We start from the raw sequence: 20,821 nt of genomic DNA, 5'->3' as shown, positions 1-20,821 counted from the left end.
CGTATGATTCATTACATCACTATACAATTATTTAGTGGTTATGATGTTTATCCAATTTCGAAAGGCAGCAATTCCTCGTGAACACGGTTACTAAAATAACCATCTTATACACGCTTTAAAATTAACATGATTTTGAAAGTGATGATCACTAAAATAAATTAGTAGACTAAATAAACCGGACAGTCACCGGTTCTGTTCAATACTTTTATGGACAGAATTTCTAGGAACAGCCAGGGGTCGGAGGGGATCCGGTTCGGCAACCACAGAATTTCATCTCTGCTATTTGCGGACGATGTCGTTCTGCTGGCCTCATCGGACCGGGACCTTCAGCATGCACTGGGGCGGTTTGCAGCCGAGTGTGAAGCGGCCGGGATGTGGATCAGCACCTCCAAGTCTGAGGCCATGGTTCTCGACCGGAATAAGGTGGTTTGCTCTCTCCGGGTCGGTGGAGAGTTCTTGCCCCAAGTGGTGGAGTTGAAGTATCTCGAGGGAAAAGGGGAGCGTGAGATTGATTGATTGATTGATAGACGGGTTGGTGCAGCGGCAGCAGTGATGCGGTCGCTGTATCGGACCGTCGTGGTGAAGAGGGAGCTGAGTCACAAGACGAAGCTCTCGATCTCTACCGATCGATCTATGTTCCCACCCTCATCAATGGTCATGAGCTTTGGGTAATGACCGAAAGGATGAGATCGTGGATACAAGCGGCTCAGATGAGTTTCCTGGTGAGGAAAGGAGTGAGGAGTTCGGTCATCCGGGAGGAGCTCGGGGTGGAGCCGCTGCTTCTCCACATCAAGAGGAACCAGCTGAGGTGGCTCGGGCGTCTGATCCAGATGCCCCCCCGGGAGGTGTTCCGGGCATGTCCTACTGGGAGGAGACCCCGGGGAAGACCCAGGACTCGCTGGAGAGATGATGTCTCCGGTCTGGCCTGGGAACGCCTCGGGATCCCCCGGGAAGAGCTGGAGGAGCTTTGTGCGGATCGAGAAGTTTGGGCTTCCTTGCTCCGACTGCTGCCTCCGCGACCCGAATAAGCGGCAGAAGGTGGTGAAGGTGAAGACAAAGTTTTTTGATTAGTATACAAATGTTTATGTAGTTTTAAATTATAAATCTATGTTCTACGGAAGTATACACTGGTCATGCTTCTTTATGTCAATATGTCACTGGGACTATATGTGCCATGTGGTTGCATTAGGTCAATTATTAAACCTGCTTGAACAGGTGATTCCTTATCTTCTCAAACGTTGACTGTTGCTCCCGCAGAACAGAAGCACACTGTTGGAAGTAGGTGAGCAACTTATGATCTTGACCAGATCTCTTCTATTATCTTCTGAAATGGCTCATACATCCAATGATGTTGGATGATAATGATCACCAAACCCCTGACAACATTGCGGTGCATTCAGGTGCGGTTTGAAGTCGTGAGCACGCGATCTGAGCGCCCTCTGCTGGACATACACGTCAACAGGCACATTGGCTGTCGGAGCTCAACTATTAAACTTCAGCAGTAGCTTTATAGAATAAATGAAATGTCAAGAGCATCAAAAATCGTCAGAGAAATACAGTGGTCAATCATTACTCTCCACACTTCTGTTGACAACCACAAGTCCTCCCTATGAATGCCTTCAAACAGTGTTTTGTGTCAAATAATCAACCTAGGGGAAATAAAAATAAAATACAAAACAGCATTTAATAATTGCAGCAAACCATGTTTTTTTTTATTTAGTGTACAAAACAAGTGCAAAAATAGTGATTCATAAGAGCTACACAAAGTAAGAATTGCCCTTGAACATCTGCCACACAGGACACATTGAAACGTGAGAATACAGGAAGTGCTACAAAGAGTCTGGCGCAGAGAAAGGATTGCAAATGTGACTTCAATTCACAGCATTCGATGAGTGCTTAGTGCAAAGCGCAGACACTTGATGCCCAATTCATTGTCAACATCCCCTTTATTAATGTCAAGTGCAACGGTTTCCTCGACAAAGGCAGCAATTCATGACTCTCTTTTGCACTTGCACAGGTGACTTTGGCCAGTGAGCTACTTTCAAAAAGTACCGTCTAAGCAGCAAGCGCACTAATCTATGTTGAAGCAGACAGAAGTGTCAGTCAGAGGCTACAAGGATCGGAATCATGCTAAAATGCATATGAGCGGAATATAAGCCACGATTAATGTCGGACTACTAAGAACACTGTATACATGAAAACTGGATTACTGAACTACAAAGCTGTGTGGAATGATGAGTCCATATCTAAAGCTGCAGCTAACAGCACCTCAGAAAATTCCCCGCCCCCTCGACTACGACGGATGTGTGTAACTAGCCACTGAACAAGGCAACAGCCTGACTGCATCAAAGGCATTCTGGGTTGTGGTGCAAAAAAAGAAGAAAGGCACACAGCTTAAAGGTTCGGGGAGGTTCCTAATACAAACCATGACATCAGCACAAACACGGTCCTTGGAGAGAGACTACAAGCACCACCTGCCTCCTCGCATCCTCATGGCGAGGTTTACAAAATGCTGCACTTTGACTTCTTTTTCTTCTCGCCTTCTTTTTTCATGGGCGCCGGCTGACCGCGACCGTAATAGCTGGAGAAGCACGCCGGAGCACAGATGGGCTCCTTGAGCGTCAGCATCCACCTCCCCTCACCGAAATACCTCAAAGAGCCTAGCTCCATCTCCTCCACCAGCTCCCCCTCCTGGCCACTCTGCTGCAGGGTCAGGATCTGCAACAGATCAAAGCCCGTCTGGACCGGCTCGACTCCATCTGCGCAGCCGAGCGTGACGTGGGCACGACTCCCCAAAGGCAGGGAGGAGGCGCCGGGGACCGTTGGGTCCGCCTCTTTCTCAGCATCTGTCGGCCAGATGAGGAGCTGCTCCTCGGTGAGGGAGACTCTGGCACCAAAGGTGCGAGGTGTGACGAAGAGGGCACTCAGCGACAGGACAGACATCCTACCAAGGGACTCTTGGACATTCTGGAAGGGAGATGAAAATTTCAATCCAAAAACAAAAGAATGAATTGGCACACAAACAAGACACTGCAGTAGTACAAAGACCCTCCCAACTTATGAACACTTTTCCAACAGCACATCTTCAACTTTAATGAACGCAACACGCAATAAAAGCCACTTTTGATGGCATCAAGCAACGCAGTTTCACCAATGTTTCTTTTTTACATTTTTGTTGACACTTCAAATTACCTTTTACTCCACATGAAACATTTCTATCCACAAAAAGACAGAAAAAAATATGACTGTGGTGACCCTTGTTGTTGATGTCATGCTATGAATAGCTGAGTTATCAATATGGCACGGTTAAAAAGGATTTACTTGACACCTGGGAAGAAAAAGTATAGTCGATGCATCACTGGCCTTCACTGTGATGAAATAAAGGGCAGGTTTACCAGGTGTAAAAGAAGAAGTATAGGCTTCTTGAGAACGCATGGCAAGTGTCCCATGTAAGGGAAATTCTTATTGAACCGTTCAAATCCATTTCTAGTCAGCAAGGTGGCAACAATAACTATTAGAAATTTGACTGAAGGGACCATTTCCTTACCTGACTGCATCCATACTCTTTGGATCCTTCGACCTTCCCATAGTCGCAGAATTTGGTGGTGCAGTGAAGGCGTCCTTTGGCTTTAAAATACTGCTCCAGATCCACCTCCTTCTCAGGCTTTCCACCAACTGTAAAAGAGTATGTGTTAAAAGCCATTTGCAGGCATTGAACCACCTCCAAACCAGACGCTTACATTCAGCCATGTGTTTGTTAAAGGCCTCCAAGGTGTCCAATGTTTTCAGGAAGTCCATCACCGAGCTTTTGACTTTATCCTCGACAGCATAGTGGAAGAACCAGCCGAAGAATAGAGGAAGAGAGACCTTCTCAAACTCGCAGTCCATCGTCTGCATTATTGCTGCATCAAGCCCACGTCGGCTTTTCTCGTGAAGCTCCGCTAGATCTCTGCACCAGTTGGTGCGTGGTTCCAAATGGAGAACCACCAGATGGTGCTCCTCTCCGATCTCCTCCAGGGTGGCAAGCCGATCCTGGGTGTGGTTAGTGTCGTCTACCACGATCATAGAAAAGGTGGTGGTGCTGCAGCAGGAGACAACAGCCTGGTCCAGAGCCTTGTAGGATTCAGCAGATGGCTTCTCAGGTTTGACACCGTGGTCATCAGCGGAGATGACTGAGCAGTTCTCCTTGTACGCCTCAGATATAGCCCTGGCTAGAAAGCTCTTCCCACTGCCGGGGAGACCCCTGAGGACTACAAGGGTGCGAGCGCTTTGCAGAGCCTCTTTGGCTGGAACTCGTTCAAGGAAGGCAAAGGAGAGGGAGCCAGAAGCAGGCTCTGTGGGTTCTTCTTTCTGCTCCACCGGTGCTGCTTCAGCCTCATTCTTGTCCTCAACAGGTTCCTCTGGTGCTCCTTCCACAGCTTCTGTCTTCTTTTCTGAGGGAATCTCTGCCACAGGCGACTCAGCTACCTTCTCTACAGCCACTGCCTGGGTCACACTCTCAACTACCTTTACAGTCTCGACTGAATCCTTCTTTTCTGTCACAGTCTCGACCAACTTCTCCTCCACGGTCACAGTTTCAACCACCTTCTCCTCCATGGTTACAGTTTCAACTACCTTCTCCTCCACCTTCACAGGCTCGGTTACTTCTTCCATTTTCACAGGCTCAGCTTCAGTTTTGTCCTCCACAACATTCTCAGCGACCACTTCCTCCACAGCTGTGGAGACAGTTGGTTCAACCGGCTCCACCACCTTCTCCTCTTTGCTTGGGGAAGGTGCCTTTTCTGGGACAGGTTCAGGAACCATCTCGACTTCTGCTTTCAGTGGTTCTGTTAGAGGAGCACTCTCCTGCAGTGGTGACTGGACAATGACTGGTTCTGGGGTTTCCTCTGTCACTGGCTGCTCTGTTTCTTTGGCAGGGCTAATATCTACAACTTGAGTAACCACGGGGACAATTTCAGCCACGTTCTCAGGCTCTGGCTCAGGCACAATATCAGGTTTCGACTCAGGCTCGGGCACATCTTTGGACTGGCTGTCTTCAATCTCTGGTCCCTCATCAGTTGTCCTTGTCAGCTCCTCCACCTCACTCAGTTTGCTGTGACCATTGACTGTGGGCGGTTCAGGCTCCTCAGCAGCAGCTGGTGGATTCTCAGGCTCTGTGGACTCCTGCGTCACATCCATCTTTGTCACAATCACCTCTTTTTCCACCGCAACCTCTTCCTGCTCTTGAGTCTGAGGCACCTCCAAAACCTCGCCACTTTGTTCAACATCCATGACTTGCAGCTTCTATGTTTCCACCTGGAAATAGACATTTAAAAAAAATACCAAAACTGTTAACTAATCTAAACTAACAAACCAGACATAACAAATACGGAATTGCTGAAAAGACTGTCAGGGAAATTCTAAGTGCTTATTACCTTTATAAAAAACATTACAAAATTACAACATTGATACTGATAAACAGAATCAACATATAAAAAAGAAAATTGTCATGTTACATGTCAAAAAAAAAAAACAGAAGAATTTAATTGCTTTTTTTTAAAGCAGCATGTCAAGATGACATTGTTTCACAAAGTTAGCAATTTAGGGAAACAGACAAATATTATACTATTTTATGCTCATAATCTTTTGTGATTTTGAGACAAAATAAAGCCTGTTTTTCAAGAAATAAAAGTGTTTTTGTGTAAAGCCCGGAATGCTTTACGCCATCTTTTGACACAGTTATTTCCAATTTGTTTAACAAGTCCCAGATTTGGACTATAACTTGAACTTGCCATTGAACTGAGTGAAACTTGGCCCCTTGCATGACTGAGTGCGACACCAGTCAGCTGAGGCAATCCGGACCTCTTATCAGGAACAACTCAGAGGACGGGACACCAGGATTTCAGCCCAATTTTGCAACCCAGTTTCAGATACGAGTCGACTGCATGATCAAGGTCGTGAAACCGTCCCGAAATGAGGTCAACGAAACCCATCGGCAGATATTCAGAGGAGATGAGAGCTTCAACAGGTGTCCAGAAAAAGGAAAGTAAGGAGATCAAGGCTGGGGATGTTGCTAGAAACTGGAGAAGGGTATGAAAGGAAAGGAAAACTAAAATGGCATCATGCAGTTCCACCATGTAGAGATGACAGAGAATATATATATATATATATATATATATATATATATATATATATATATATATATATATATATATATGTCTATATAGTTTGGTTGGTCCATTCACAGGTCGAGAAGTGAAAACTTGACTGACAAAAGCGAGTGACTGCCTGCAATAAAGTGGATCCTTCCATGTGACAGCTTTTTAGTAGCTGCGTGTTAATGACTGAGCAGAGGAAGCGGCGTGGTGTCATGAGACAGACGGGGAACTCTCAGACCCCAGGCCACACACAACATCTAATATTGGTATGTACCGCATTTTGGAGGGAGTGAAACGCTTACTGCCCTGCTTTTCTGTCCTACCGACACGGCGCAGTAACATACGAAACAGGCTGTGTTTTAATATTTTGTCAACTGTGGAGGCCAGTGTTGACGCAGTTCACTTTATTTTCATGGGAAACTAAACAAAGCCAGGGTGCACGAGCGTGGCAGGCCAGGCGGGGAGTGGCGTGTTAGCACGCCAGACAAAGTGTTGTAGCCTGGCACACAAACACCGGACAGCATCCCGCCGCCGCCGCCACGCGCCGCGCCTTCGCCTCAACAAGTCCCCGCCAAGAACTCCACACCGCTTCGCTACACACTGGTACGGAAACAAACATGTCGTTCCGGCGTTACATTAGCGGGGAATAAGCGCCTTACCGGTATCACTGCAGTTCAAGCCGAGCGGCGCCGCGTCCACGCGTCTCTCACGATGACTGGGCGAAGATGGGCACGGGCGCGCGCTGGCGGCTCTTCAAGACTGAGACGCAGACATTTCCGGGAACGCGCAAAGGGGGCGGGGTGCCGGTCACGCCCAACAACGACCGGAAGACGGACACGACAAAAAAAAAACTTGACATGAAAATACAATTCACTGCACATTTATGATGGTAATATGAGCGTCTCACAAACACACCGTTATTTGAAATACGTTTATTGGGTGTTCTTGCAAAAACGGAAATCAAAACAGAGGTGATTATCACACACATTCTTTGTTTTTTACGCTACTCTTAAACTGTTCTCTTTTCTCCATACTGAGTTTCGCTCATACTCATTCATCATTGCTGTTTTGCAGCCCACCCTCCAAAATCAGGGCAAGATCGTTTCTCACCTGGCTTTTCCTTTAAACTATTCTTCATGTTTTAGGTTCATACGTGTGTACATGTCCTCACAGCTATTGCTTGTTGTACTTGTCCATTTTGTTTTTCACTTTCAAAATGATAGATTGAAGAAGGAGGTCACATGGCTTTTGTGGTTGTTGGGATCAATTCCTACAGTAATATGCAACAATAGTGGATAATGATCAGCACAATATTTTTCTATAAACGTGGAAAATAATAGTAGCTTTATTCTGGATGTCACAGTTGTAGAATATTTGGGCTACATGTCTGTGATTGCTCTGGTGGTCCATGAGTATCATGTAACATTCTAGAAAATTGAGGTTTTTGCACATGTGAACTGGGTTTTCAATATTCCATGTTTTCATGTGATTGTCTTTGTAACAGCAGATCCTCACTGATGTAGAAGTCTTGTTTCATCAAGAGCCTGAAAGCCGGATAGTAAGTTAATATAAGCAAAGATAAGAGTGTTAAGATGATACAAGAATTCAGAAAACAAAACCTTTTGTATCGCAGCCATTGCTGATTCATCCTCCTGCGCCCTGGCGTGCAACAACGCCCTCTCAAAGTGAGCCACAGACGAGTCAAAGTTCTTCCGTTTCACTGGGAAGCAACAGCGGGAGATTTATTTACAAACAACTCATGAGTCCAGCTGCTACTCTGTTCATTTTCAATTCGACTTTCTCACATTCCGACTGAGCCACCAACACGTTGGCATTCATCTTCCATTTCACGTCATCGGTTTGGTCAGCAGCTGCGGCTGACTGGATACCATAGTCCCGAGCTTCGTCGTAGTGGTTTAGCTCCAGATGGCAGCGACCAATTTCATGAAGCAGCCAGGTCTGCTCCAGATCTGCCGTGACTAAAGGGAGTTTCTCTTCCCAGCTTTTGAGGAGAAAAACAAGATAAATAACACAAAGATAGATAGATAGATGGATGGATGGATGGATGGATCACTTCACTTACACGTCAATCGCACGTTCATACTGGCCAGTTTGTGTGTAGATGCGAGCGATGTTGTCCAGTGCTCTGGACATCGCCTCTGGCAGATTACTGTCATTGTGAAAAACAGCACCATAAACCTTACACATCTGGAATGTCCTTCATGCTGGACTCTCACCACTGCTTGGCCAACTCCAAGTCTTCCTGATGGTGGCCGAGAGCTTTGTCCATGTTGCCCAGTTCCATCAGAGCGTTACCGATGGAGCTGTGCAGGTTCCCCAGGGCTTCCTTCTTATCCGGCAGCTCCTTCTCAGACCATCCCTGCACCTTCTTCAAGACCTCCTCAGCTTTCTTAAGGCTTGCTCTGGCCTTTCCAGAAGCCAAGTCTGAAACCCAAAAAATATTTTTGACTCAATGTAAACACAATTTAAAGCACATTTACCTCAGCGAAGACACGTTTAAATATGGTGTATTAGGGACACCTGGGATTCAAAGGGACCCTTCAAACTAGAATAGCAATTGATGGACACTGATAGAAGGACGACAAAAACAAAGTGAGAAAGAGAGAAATAGGAAGTGAGAACAAGACAGGATGAAACAAGAACATCTGTTGTGACATGCTTCAGAGAGTCAATCACAAGCTTGTAAGAATACGTTTTTGAAATAATGTTTCACTGCTCTTCACTACTGTAGACATGAGGTGGAAATAGTTGTGCTTGTTCAATCTTGTAGTCACTGCTAGTTTCACACTACAAGTTAACTGTCCATCTATTGATCATGTTTTTATGCTTCAAAACGATTGGCTACCACCTTCAGTCATTGACAGTTCTAGTGTGGGAAGCAGCACATTTTAAAATGCTGTCAGTCTGTTTTAGCCAATGTATTTCCTATATAAAGACCACTCTTGTTGTCCTTCAGCTGAGGAATATTTACAGACACGAAGTGGGTGATATAATCGAAGAGGAAATTGCAGCTTTATCTGTGTTGCAGAGGTGGCATTGGTGTGAAAGCGCTCTTGAAAAGAGAGCGTGTAAAACAGGATGTGACGCTCAACCCTGAGGAACACCACAGCTCAAGAACATGGTGGTTAAACCCTCCGGTCTTTTACCAGGGCAGGAGATCTATGTCAGTGTCAGTGAAAGGTGAAGCCTAAAATGCCGTTCAACCAAGAGCTTTACCTGCGTCAATGTCCTGCAGGCTGGTGAGCAGAAACTGAGCCGGCCCGTCGTTGTCAGCGCTGTTCTCCTTCTTCTGCTTCGGCCTCCTTTTCTGAGCAGACACGGGTTTCTCCTTGTTCCAGAACTCAGTGCAAGTATCGATATACGTGAGCCCACTCTTGATGACGTCCTGGAGTCGCTGCCCGCGCCTCGTTTGACCTTTACCCAAACCTGAAGGTCACATTTCAACACAACATTCAGAAACAAACTACGATAATTCATGAACGTCGATCAAGTCACCTTCATCCTTTAAGAGCCTTTCCAGGTACATCTTGTCGCTGTAGAGGTCCCCCAGAAGTAGCTTGGTGGTTTTTGCATTTTTGGGAGTCTTAGGCTTTTTTGTTGTCATCAGATGCTCAATATCAGTGAGTGGTAGTGTTTTCTACACCGACAGACAGAGGAGGATTTTAGCTGTGCTAGCTAAACACTGAAAAACAGGACCAGCAAATCCATTCTTCAACTTTTTATCTTTAAATTTAATCTGAGTGCAGACATTGGCTTTTCTCACCATACAAACATTCTCCTGTGGGGGACGTATTCTTTGGGGAAATTTTGCTTACGCCTCTATACTTTTATCTGACTCTGAAGTGTCAGAGTCAAATGATTTAAAGCTGACCATAACATCCAACACAAACACTTACAATCAGATTATTCAAGGCCTCGCATAATAAACCGACTATGACAGATTTCAAACGCAGAAATTTTTGATGAAGTTTCTCTGTATTTGTGTCCGACGATATTGTAAACATTCATTCTCCAACTGCATTTTGGTTTTTCATTCTTCAGCATTTAAAGTTTTTTTCAGAATGTAAAAATATATATCTATATATTTACAGATAAATGAAAGAAAAAACTCACATCTAGATCCTTTTCCAGGAATGAAAGATCACCTTTGACCTCCAGTTTAACAGTTGAAGGACCTGCAGATGCAAGACTGGTGACGAATTTTGTTTTTGTTTTTTTTTTTTTCCACTAAATCAAACCACCGAAGCAAACATACCGACAGAGTTCTCGATCGCCTCTTGAGCTTTCTGGACACCCAGTCTGAACTCTTGAATTTGTGGACGCAGCTTGCGTCCTTTGTGATAGAACAACAGAGCGTATTCAAATTCTCCCATGTAGTACAAAGCCTCTGCGCGCTGGTACAATCCCTGAGATCAGAAAGCGCAAGCATTTTTCAGGAGGCAAAGTGTGTTAAAAAATGTGAAGTTTCCACCATTACGAGAAAGGCATTGAATATTTATGTTAAATAAGCAAAGTACAAATACAACACACAACATGAAATTGAAAATATTTTGCCAACAATCTGAAATATTGATAGTGATAGTGATATTGATAGTGATCAGTAAATCAAATTATAACAAATCCAGGTTAATTCATTCTGTCATTTTCAACATTTTACTCCGCCTATGGGTGCCCTCATATCTCAGATTCTCTGGGACTGAGGCGGTGGACACCCGCCTATATATTTTATACAAGAAATTAAACATTTTGCTACTTCACAGAGATGTTTTGAGTGGAGCAACAGCTACTATTGACCTCAGAGTACGAAGGGTCACCAGCCAGAGAAGCTTCGGCGTCCCTCAGTGCGTTCTCATGCTGTCCCATCTTCAGGTAACACTTGGACCGACCCACAAGACAGTTTCTGTCACCAGCTTTCAAAGTGAGGGCCTAAAAAGACAATCATATTTGTCATTTGTTCTAAGAAGTCAAATACTTGGCGTTGGCCTCAGGAGTTCTGCTCACCGCTGTGTAGCTGTCCACGGCTTTCTGATACTCTCCTTTCAGAAGCATCCAATTCCCGTCAGCTAGTAAAGTCGAGAACACTCCCTTAGGCTTTTGGTTGTCCTGCTCTGCGCTGGACTCCATCACTAACTTAGTTTTACCGCCCAATGTGCCAAAAAAATTACTGACACGCTCGCTTTATTTACTTTCTGCTGGTTTCTAGGCAACCAACAAAACACACCCATTTACAGGGAAACAGCACCCTCTGCCGTTTAGATATCAGACTGCCGTCTTCAACGCGGAGCAGCGTATGCGTTAATACACTAAACGAGGAAAAAGGGATCCTATGTCACAATGGCCACTACAGCAGGGGGTCAATGCCACATCATTAAAAGGTCTTGATCGCCAGAGATTTTTCATTCCATAATTTGTTTAGCTCCGTCAAGAAAACCATAGTCAGTTATTGAAAACGTAAGGAAAATGGAGCTGAAATCATTCACTCACACATTCAGGTCACTTTTTGAAGGACAGGACCCCAGCAGACTCTGTTCTACTGTGAAGGAAATCGAGCCAGATCCATGCTTAGGGAAACCCGCAGTAGGCCAAACTTTATTGACACCGGCTGGTATAGACGAAAGGTATCATAAGAGCAAATGACAATGACAGCAAAAGAGACATCATCCTCCCATTTTTCACAAAACGCACCACAGAGCGACACAGGCGATGATTCAGAAAAGAGTCACGGTGTAGAAACGCAAAGCACAACCTCTTTAGGAAGCTCCTGCTAAAGGTAGAGAATAATCCTTGATCTAAAGTAAGGAGAACAACTTCCTCCTCGAATAATGGTGATTGTATTGACAGATAAATTTACAATAAATATACAAAATAAAAAAAAAAGGAGATACCAACTATCATAACATATTACCACTTTACATTCCAGTAAGATGTGCAATGCAGCAATGGCAACGGCAAAACCCGTGAGGTCTTCTCTAAACGTAGATCTGTGCTCCAGCTGTTTCACCAAATGAAAGCAAAAACAGTCTGTGACATGGGGGCGGTCGGAGTGTGACTGGGCAGCAGCTGGGCATCCGCATGACTGATGGTTTTGGGAGATGGGTGCGTTGCTTGCCAACTATCATGCAGAAAAACCCAGTAATTGCTTGTTCCACTGCACCACAACGGTCACTGCAGGCGCCACTCCCTGCTTGCTTTCAGTTTCAGGACCTATATAAGCTCATAAATGTGACCGGTAGTGAAGTCAAAATCAAAATTCATAAATGACTCCTTGCTGCGTGTCTTCAGGTCCATTCAATCAATGGCATGGACAACATGCTGACTTGTGATCGGCGTCAGTCATCTATACAGACGATAGGCTTGGGGAGGGGGGGTTGGCGTGGTGGTAAAGTCTGTGTGTAGTAACCTGGCTAGCTGGGTGGTTGCCCCACCTAACCGAACTGGAAGAAGAAATTTCCTGGTCCAGATGCTGCAATAAAAACAAAACTCTGTCACTGGCCGAACTTCTTTCATGTTGAAACAACTCGGCATACCTTCAAAACTAAAACCTCCTGGTCCCCCAAAGAAAGCCTTGAAGATGTTGTTGGCATCAAAATCTGGCAAAGACAGGCGTCAGAAACGGCGTTAAGAGAGCAGAAACGTAATCATGACATCACACATGACAGAGCTTTACTCACCTGCCATGTTCATGCCATCGTCCTCCAGATCCTGGCCGCTGTCGTAACGAGCCTTCTTCTTTGGATCCGAGAGCACGCTGAAGGCTTCTCCCACCTCCTTGAACTTCTTCTCTTCTTCCTTCTGCAACTCCGGACTAGCACCGCTGTGGCGATCTGGATAGAGGACATGACTGAGGTCACCAACAAGACCATACACTAGTCTTTCTTCCCTCCTAAGGTTCACGTTGTGCCACTGTCTGAACCCCGTCTTCAGTTTAAACAAAACGTCTCAGTGCTGCTGCCGCCAACCGCTGAAGAACTCCATCCTAGCCCAAAGAATCTCAGGATTTAGAGAATCCTCACCACCCCGGAATATGCAATCCAAGATGGCATCCCTGAACATGAACAGGAAGTAGACATTTTGAATCATTCTGCACTCAGAAGGAGGATTCTAATGACCCCAGCTGAAGTGAACAACTCACAATCACTCACTTGTGTATAAAAAACATACATTCACAACCAATGACACTGCGTAGGCATCATGGTATGCAAGACCTAGTAGTTGTCAAGTGTGCTCTCTCTCGCTCAAGGATTACCTTCCTGTTGATATTGTCACCGACTTTCCCCTTTCTTCCCGTTCACCTTCCATCTCTGGCCTCCACCCCCCGTCCCAAACCCGTTCTTCCTCTCTTGCTAGTCCATCCCTGTGTTCACTAACCACCAATCTTTTCCTCAGAGCGGAAAAGCGAACACAGAGGAAATATATTCCTGAATCACCTGGATGATGTAACAGGGCCCGTTTGCGATACGCTTTCTTGATCTCCTCCTCTGTCGCGTTCTTATCCACTCCAAGCACTTTATAGTAGTCTTTTCGCTTGCTCTTCTTTAACTCCAGCTGGGCATTTTTGAGGAGGTGTTTGTGTTCTGGACAGAGCAACATAAAACAAGGCGTGAAATGAGACCTTAAAAACCTTCTAATAATAATAGTAATTTATTATTATAATACCTTTTGTCTTCTCTGTCTGGTAAACCTTCTCATAGTCCCGGACGGCTTCTTCGTACTGCTCCGTTTCCATGTAGCTGAGACAAACACAATGGTCTCCAGCATCCATATCATTTCGTCTCCTGCTCAGACTGTCAGGTAGAAAACTGTCCTTACCACTGTGCTCTCCTTAAATAGGCTTTGATGTAGGTCTCATCCAGCTTGATGGCCTTCGTGCAGTCTTCAATGGCTTGATCTAGTTTCTTCAGCTGCACACATGCAAATTAGAAAGACGAGATGAAGGCATTTCAGAGAATAACAATGTCTTCAAACTGTATGAGTCACATGATGATCTCTATTCACTCAGCTCCAACTCAAAATTCACAAGCTCTTGGATGATGTCATCGGACTTCAGATAGCTATTCATTTCAGCCATGCAGCAGTTGTCATGTGACTGAGAGCTGAGGCGCACCTTGGATCCAACAGTGGCCCTGTTACAATACAACTTGGCATTCGTCTTGATGTTGTTGGGGTCTATTGTCAGGGCCTCAGAGTAGAGTTCATAAGCAGCTTCAAAACTCCCCTCCTTGAAGGCCTTGTTCCCTTCCTCCTTCTTGGCCTTGAGTGCTTTTGCATTCTGAGAAAACAAAACATTCCATTGACGTATTCTGAGAGTGACTTAAGTCGATTAGAAGTCAAATGTGAAGAGCATGCAGGTGTAATACTGTGACTGACCCTGCAAGCCAGTCGAGCTTTGTCATGGTCTGGAGCCATGCGAAGAGCCTGGACGAAGAACTGGACCGCCTTTTCAATGCAGTCTTCATAGTAGAGACAAAGACCACGCACGTAGAGCGCATCAGCGTTCGTGGGGTCCATGCGCAGAATGTCGCTGTGGACGGAAGATATAAAAGAAATGTACAGCTCAATAATTACTTTTTCTATGAAGTGTCAGTTCAGTTTATTGTTGCTCCAAACACAATGAAGGGTTAATTCAACTATGAAAGAGAATGACTTCTACCAACAACAGCAAGAGGCTAAAAGATCTTAGATGGAGAGTGCAGACAGAAAAAAAGCAGATGAGGAGTGTTTGGTGGCTCTGTGAGAAGGTCGCTGAGATATGAGGCAGCAAGGTCACTGAGGGCCTCGAAGGCGAGCAATATGATAAATTGAATCTGAGAAAAGACCGGAGGGCAGTAGAGCTGTTCGCGGACAGAGGTGTTGTGTTGGCTGAAATACATTTACTGAAGGATGTGTCAGAAACAAAAGTGCATTACATCACTGAAAGCAGGGCGAGTAGGCTGTACAGGAAAGGGCGCTATAGGGGAGGACACTCTCAGACTGGTGGAGCTGGATGGACTACGGCGTCGCTTGACTTTTCGCAAAGCCACCAACGAAAGATTTCATTTCCAACTGGGTTTGAGGACAATATGGGGGATCCAGTTTAAGATGATGGAAGCGAGGAGAGATCCTGCTGTCTGACGGTGGAAAATGTTTATAGGACATTTAGCATTACTTTGGAGGATTGAATCCAGAAAAAAACTCTTCTATATTAGCATAGTTTGGATGACTAACATCCTGATGTACTACAGCAGGGGGTCAAACCTGGCGACGGACTGGGCCTCGGGGTAACGCCCAAGCAGCGCTAGACACTCAGCCTTCAGTATTTTGAAGCGATGGCAGGCTCCGGCAGACTCCAGTGCTCGGTCCATGCAGTAGACCACCTGGAAACGACCACAAAAAACAAATGACTCACACTCAAAGGTCAACATCTTTAGAGGTCAAATTGAAACACTTACCATCCTGAAGTCTCTTTTCTCAAATCCGATCTCAGCCATACGTTCGTACTCAAGGATGGACTCAGCATTTTTTAACTGGAAGACATTATTGATGTTCAGCAGGGATGACGATTGACAGTTCTCTGTCTCACAGTAAATCAATAACTTCATCTTAGATTTCTCTGACATGGCTCAGCATCTCACACTTCACTCATCGAAACAAGAACGACCTGGATGAAAAATAAGCAGGTGCACAATGCGACTACGACGCAGCCTCACCTCTTGTTGTGCTTGGCTGTTGTCGGCCTCCAGCTCCAGAACTCTCTGAAAACACCGACTGGCAGCCATGGCATTCCCGAGAGACAGGTGGCACTTACCCTCCCGCAAATGCCCCTGTTAGTGGGGGGCACACATTTGTATTCAGTGACAGTGCAACAGCACTTTGAACAGACAAATGACAACTGATATGATCCAGCTTCACAGCGACTTTAAAAACATATTTAATTTAAGAGGCTTTAACTGCATATGGAGCATGGTCTGACATCGTCATGATACTAAAGGTCAAGAAGGTTAGGAGAGATGGTTTTCAGACCATCAAAATGTATCACAACTAAGCTATATATTGATTTAATAAGGCATAAATATCATGACAGTATATGAAAGAGCAGAGTCTCTTTATCGCTTTAATTTGTAGGACAAAAGAAACATTTTAAAGGTTGAAACAATGCTTCATAAAAAGGTTAGTTTGTCCTTGAAAGGTGTGTGGAGAAATCCTTCACTTAGACAGAAGCTTAGAAATGCGTCACATGTGCGATGCCGAGTTTCTCCCTTTGGACCACAAGTTTTCACCATCACCACGAGCATCACAGGCAGCATCAACTAGCTGTTGTTTATGTAATGCTTTCTAAGCCCATCCTGTAGTAGTGATGAGCCAAGAAAAGTGATTCAGATGAGAATTGTGATTATTCACTTTCCACAATTCAGAATAGATTTCAAATGTATTCAAATCAAGCTTATTTTTTTAATCCAAAGGCTGCCCTCTATTTTGTAACTGGACTTCAATGTGCAGCCCATTCTGGACTCACACACAGACAATACCAAAATAAAGACGCATGGTGAAGGCGGTCCAACCAGCTCAGTTTTCGTTACAAGGAAGACGTTACAGTCAATTCCAATTTTACCAAATGCCTGGAAACACCGAGCACCGAACAGTGTGCAAGAATTGTAATATCGAGATCTAGTACATCAGCAACGTATCAAATGTGAGGCTCATAGGCGAGGCATCATCCTGAGTCAAAGACACACGGTTTCTGCAAGTTTTTCACTGAGAGATATATGGCACAGCTTTCCCAAAAGACCAGAAGAATGGTCACCAGTAAAGGCACTTTCCTCACAATTTAAAAGGCAAAATGTTTACCTGAACTATTTTTAAATAAAGAAGCACTTTTACTTTTATTACTTAAGCAGTATGTAATGTTCTTGGTAGCACCTAAAAATTGAAAACACTCAGGTGGGCAATTGCCTAAGCGAAAGCCCTCACAAGCAACATCAAACACAATTTCAGGCCAAAACAGAAGAAAACACATGCACACATTGAATCAAACACATCCACTCAGTGGCTACTGACTGAGCTCTATCAAGAACCTGAAAAATCATGTCAATAATCTCCTTCAAGGGAAACTCATTTTGGATTGCAAGAAATGTGGTGACCTTCTTTCACTGGATTTTGGACCAACATTTGTTGACATAAGTAAACAATGAAATCCAATCAATGCAAACAGGCCTGATCATATGCAAAACATAACGTCATATAGAGTCAATGAGAGAAGCAGCAAACCTTCATGAAGGAGTTATCTAGTCGTACTGCTTGTTGGGAATCCTCCAGCGCCTCTCTAAACCGGAAGAGCATCATCAGCGTGGCTGCTCTGTTTCCATAATAACTTGCATTTTTGGGGCACATATCTGTTGAAGAGAATCAGAATAAGCTAGTCAGCGTTGATGCAGATCAGTTCTTCAGCATAAAAAGCACTGAGTTCACTCACCTATTGCTTTTGTGTAATAGTTGAATGCCTCTGCATAGTCCTTCCTGATGTAATAAGCATTGCCCTGCTCTTTGAAGCCCTCTGCCTCCCTGTATGTGAGGAAGAAAAAAATAGGAATGGTCAGTTTCAATTATATTTATGAAGACATAAATGCAGACAAGGTACAAGGGCAGCCTTCACATTAATACAATACAGTCCTTCGACTCCTTTACAAAATACTTTCCTTAAAAACTTTAAAGTAACATGGGTGATGCATACAATAGTTATTTAACACTTTAAAACTAACTATAGAGCTCACAGGCGATTTGATCACGGACAATGGATGCGTCAGTCAAAAGCCTCTTTCGATTGTACACCCAAGAAACTCCTGGTATGTCATTCATAGAAAGAGACCATTTGGGGGACAGTGAATAACGGTGACTGACGAGCTAAACATAGAAAGTGTCAGAGCAGCCGGCATGAAGTGTCCACAGCGATCATACACGGGGCTATTTTGTGCAGCAGGAGAGCAGCGCCAGGAACATCTGACACCATGGTGTAGGCAACTGCCATGACTTTTTTTGGAAGCTGCACGCACTTATTTCGACCGCAGAGGAGCTGGACGGTGTAACAAACTTGTTCGCCATACTTTAGCACCAGTTACATGCAGGAGCACTGGGGAGCCAGAGGACAGCCAGGCTCCGAGCAACATGGGGCCAGATGTAGCTCAACAACCCTGCTGAGCTATATTAGCAAGCCTCGCCGTGTCAGCAATGAGAGCATGACAAGGACTCCCGCAGAGGCAGACTGGAAATACAGGCCATCTGGTTTCATAAAACACAACCCTCACGTCGCATACCTTTCAAGTTCGTCGTCACTAAGGAGCTCCAAGTCCGGGTCCATGTTCACAGCACCGCCGTGTTCCGTCGCCATTTCGCCGTGACTGAGGAAGGCGGGGCATGCGCGTGGGGCGGGGCTTCATGCTGCAGTCGCTACGTCATCTGTAAACAGGAAGTAGCCCTTTCGAGAAGGTACGTGGTTAGCATCGATGCTATAATATACCGTGTTTGCATCCAATGGGATACCGAAGACGCGCAAAACACGATTGCATTCGCTCGCATTTCTGCTCGCTAGGGTCGTTCTCGTTTTCTCCCAACTTGAATTGATCACACCATTTGGCTTGTTTTGTAGCCAGCGCATGCTAAGCTAACATGACGAGCCGACAAGAAGCATTCAACCAAAACAATTCCTCTTGACAAGCCGGTGGTCCTGTGCACATCATGGCGAGGAAAACGCATGTCATTTTGATCAGATAATAATGAAAGATGTTTTGCTTTGTTTTGATTTATTTCACGCCCAAATCCAAAAGAACTCTGTTGTGCATTTTATTGTCAAAAAAACGTGTTTTTTGACCCCTGTGGCATATGCTACTGAAAATTTATTAGAGCTAAATATCATTCATGTCATTACCACGACTGGTCTTGTTGCATTTTTCCCTCATAATTGATGGAATTGATTGTGCAATAACCCATTTTAATCTAGTTTAATTTTTATTTTATTTTTTTCTGTGTGATGCTCTTCCTGACTGCATACCCTTTCTTGCCTCTATTGCTGCTGGAAATGTAAATTTCCAGGAGGGAGTCATCCCAAAGGGATCAATAAGGTCTAGTCTAAGTCTCGAAAACATCTCTTGCTGCAGCTTCTGCAGTCCACCTGGCCTGTCATCATGGGCAAAAGCTGTAAAGTAGTGGTGTGCGGACAGGCAGCTGTTGGGAAGACTGCTATTTTAGAGCAACTTCTCTATGCCAACCATGTCGCAGGTAAGATGAGCTATCATTTATCCTCTTTCTTTCTGTGTTTCCCGCCCTAACAAGATCATAATGATATTTAAACCAAAGCTTGATCAAATCTATTTATAAATTCACTTTTTATTGATTTGCAGTTACAATGGTTTATGTCTAACAATTGCCAGTTTGTGCGTTTACTCTTTACTTTATGTGTTAGGTTCTGAACCCATGGAAACCCTGGAGGACATCTACATCGGCTCCATTGAAACTGATCGGGGAACACGGGAGCAGGTGCGCTTCTATGATACGCGGGGTCTGCGGGATGGGATGGAGTTTCCTCGTCACTACTACTCGTTCGCAGATGGATTCGTGCTTGTCTACAGCATAGATAGCAAAGAATCCTTTAAAAGGATGGAGGCTCTGAAGAAGGATATTGACCGACACAGAGACAAGAAAGAGGTGAGTGTAGAAGACAGACTTTTAAAATGAAACAGTGTGTTCAAGCTTAACAGGCAAGAGGCTGATAGGAATGCGTTTTTTAAACTCAGGTGACCATCGTTGTCCTGGGGAACAAGCTGGACAAGCAGGAAGAGCGGAGGGTGGATGCCAACATGGCTCAGAACTGGGCCAAGAATGAAAAGGTGCGTCTGTGGGAGTTGTCCGTGGTGGATCGCCGCTCCTTGATCGAGCCCTTCGTCTACCTGGCCAGTAAAATGACTCAGCCTCAAAGCAAGTCCACGTTCCCCCTCAGCCGTAACAAGAACAAGGGCAGTGGTTCCACTGACAGCTGAGGAGCGATGTCCTATAGTGAGGTGTGTCAAAGGGAAGTGATGATAAACAGTCGTGTTGACTGGATGTTTTGAAGTCAAATATTTGAAGTTCATAACTTTAATCAAGCCATGCAAAGGTCTGTCATAATTATTGTTAAGAAATGTTATTTAATCGAGATCATTCATGATTTATTTTTTCATGCTGCATTCCTGCAAATGACTAGGTGCCTTGCTTGAAGGCACGAGTTTAGTCCGGTGCTCCTCCTTGTGACTGATGTTTAGAGCTGTTTGACGGACATATGAAGTTACGCTTATATTCATGAATATAAATTGTTACACTAATTACTGTTACACAGTCATTGTTTTTTTATTGTGTGATCAAATAATTTAAATGAGTTTTTGCGCTACATTATGTGCCATTTGCTGTCATGGAGAACAGTTACATTGCTTGTGATACAAATACAATCATTTGACAATCCTGGGATCCTTTATGACACTCTTTTTGTTGATGCGCACGTGAACTATAAGAGCACAATAAATACTGTCCATAAACGTTGAGTTTAAGCTGTCGCCACTGCTGAAGTTGCCAAATTTGTGTTGAATGAAACCAATAAAATACACGTCTGAACTCCAAGTGAATTGGCTCCGTTGCTGTATAACAGCTCTCTTTTTTTGTAA

The 20,821-nt window shown here is 44.6% G+C and overlaps 4 protein-coding genes across 5 annotated transcripts; 1 reads left to right on the top strand and 3 right to left on the bottom strand.

The window, feature by feature from the left end:
- Window positions 1-1,682: 1,682 nt before the first annotated feature.
- Window positions 1,683-6,944, bottom strand: cnp (2',3'-cyclic nucleotide 3' phosphodiesterase). Its single transcript, XM_053851684.1, has 4 exons — window positions 6,797-6,944; window positions 3,741-5,295; window positions 3,548-3,675; window positions 1,683-2,967 (listed from the first exon to the last, which is right to left on the bottom strand). The coding sequence occupies exons 2-4, from the start codon at window positions 5,269-5,271 to the stop codon at window positions 2,503-2,505; spliced, it is 2,124 nt and encodes a 707-aa protein (XP_053707659.1). The 5' UTR covers window positions 5,272-5,295; window positions 6,797-6,944; the 3' UTR covers window positions 1,683-2,502.
- Window positions 6,945-7,161: 217 nt separating this feature from the next.
- On the bottom strand, window positions 7,162-11,568 carry odad4 (outer dynein arm docking complex subunit 4). The gene is made up of 11 exons (XM_053852370.1): window positions 11,160-11,568; window positions 10,953-11,084; window positions 10,414-10,564; window positions 10,272-10,333; window positions 9,654-9,795; window positions 9,375-9,584; window positions 8,375-8,582; window positions 8,221-8,307; window positions 7,943-8,139; window positions 7,757-7,857; window positions 7,162-7,681 (listed from the first exon to the last, which is right to left on the bottom strand). Exons 1-11 carry the CDS (start codon window positions 11,280-11,282, stop codon window positions 7,649-7,651), a joined length of 1,446 nt encoding a protein of 481 aa, XP_053708345.1. The 5' UTR covers window positions 11,283-11,568; the 3' UTR covers window positions 7,162-7,648.
- Window positions 11,569-11,749: 181 nt separating this feature from the next.
- On the bottom strand, window positions 11,750-18,563 carry dnajc7 (DnaJ (Hsp40) homolog, subfamily C, member 7). The gene is made up of 14 exons (XM_053852369.1): window positions 18,446-18,563; window positions 17,608-17,696; window positions 17,403-17,527; window positions 15,845-15,958; window positions 15,587-15,661; window positions 15,393-15,511; window positions 14,526-14,679; window positions 14,263-14,427; window positions 13,968-14,059; window positions 13,815-13,888; window positions 13,586-13,732; window positions 12,830-12,982; window positions 12,686-12,748; window positions 11,750-12,621 (listed from the first exon to the last, which is right to left on the bottom strand). Exons 1-14 carry the CDS (start codon window positions 18,517-18,519, stop codon window positions 12,584-12,586), a joined length of 1,482 nt encoding a protein of 493 aa, XP_053708344.1. The 5' UTR covers window positions 18,520-18,563; the 3' UTR covers window positions 11,750-12,583.
- nkiras2 (NFKB inhibitor interacting Ras-like 2) lies at window positions 18,490-20,766 on the top strand. Of its 2 annotated transcripts, XM_053852371.1 has the most exons (4): window positions 18,490-18,617; window positions 19,286-19,406; window positions 19,591-19,832; window positions 19,922-20,766. In XM_053852371.1, the coding sequence occupies exons 2-4, from the start codon at window positions 19,313-19,315 to the stop codon at window positions 20,162-20,164; spliced, it is 579 nt and encodes a 192-aa protein (XP_053708346.1). In that variant the 5' UTR covers window positions 18,490-18,617; window positions 19,286-19,312; the 3' UTR covers window positions 20,165-20,766. The 2 variants fall into 2 exon arrangements, with proteins under 2 accessions (XP_053708346.1, XP_053708347.1); XM_053852372.1 differs by lacking the exon at window positions 18,490-18,617 and having other exon boundaries at window positions 18,627-19,406.
- The last annotated feature ends 55 nt before the right edge of the window (window positions 20,767-20,821 follow it).

Source organism: Synchiropus splendidus, chromosome 19, assembly GCF_027744825.2.
Source record: "Synchiropus splendidus isolate RoL2022-P1 chromosome 19, RoL_Sspl_1.0, whole genome shotgun sequence".
In the NCBI taxonomy this organism is placed as follows: domain Eukaryota; kingdom Metazoa; phylum Chordata; class Actinopteri; order Syngnathiformes; family Callionymidae; genus Synchiropus; species Synchiropus splendidus.
This window is presented reverse-complemented; position numbering and strand designations above follow the sequence as displayed.

Coding starts and splice junctions, on each gene's coding strand:
- odad4 (XM_053852370.1), bottom strand. CDS start 11,282: ATGGAGTCCAGCGCAGAGCAGGACAACCAAAAGCCTAAGGGAGTGTTC. Junction 10,565..10,952: donor GTGACCCTTCGTACTCTGAG/GTCAATAGTAGC, acceptor TTCTGATCTCAG/GGATTGTACCAGCGCGCAGA. Junction 9,585..9,653: donor AAGGCTCTTAAAGGATGAAG/GTGACTTGATCG, acceptor TGTGACCTTCAG/GTTTGGGTAAAGGTCAAACG.
- cnp (XM_053851684.1), bottom strand. CDS start 5,271: ATGGATGTTGAACAAAGTGGCGAGGTTTTGGAGGTGCCTCAGACTCAA. Junction 3,676..3,740: donor TAACAAACACATGGCTGAAT/GTAAGCGTCTGG, acceptor ACTCTTTTACAG/TTGGTGGAAAGCCTGAGAAG. Junction 2,968..3,547: donor AAGAGTATGGATGCAGTCAG/GTAAGGAAATGG, acceptor TCTCCCTTCCAG/AATGTCCAAGAGTCCCTTGG.
- dnajc7 (XM_053852369.1), bottom strand. CDS start 18,519: ATGGCGACGGAACACGGCGGTGCTGTGAACATGGACCCGGACTTGGAG. Junction 15,662..15,844: donor ACAGCCAAGCACAACAAGAG/GTGAGGCTGCGT, acceptor AATGTCTTCCAG/TTAAAAAATGCTGAGTCCAT. Junction 14,060..14,262: donor GGGCCACTGTTGGATCCAAG/GTGCGCCTCAGC, acceptor GCATGTGTGCAG/CTGAAGAAACTAGATCAAGC.
- nkiras2 (XM_053852371.1), top strand. CDS start 19,313: ATGGGCAAAAGCTGTAAAGTAGTGGTGTGCGGACAGGCAGCTGTTGGG. Junction 19,407..19,590: donor CTATGCCAACCATGTCGCAG/GTAAGATGAGCT, acceptor TTTATGTGTTAG/GTTCTGAACCCATGGAAACC. Junction 19,833..19,921: donor GACACAGAGACAAGAAAGAG/GTGAGTGTAGAA, acceptor TTTTAAACTCAG/GTGACCATCGTTGTCCTGGG.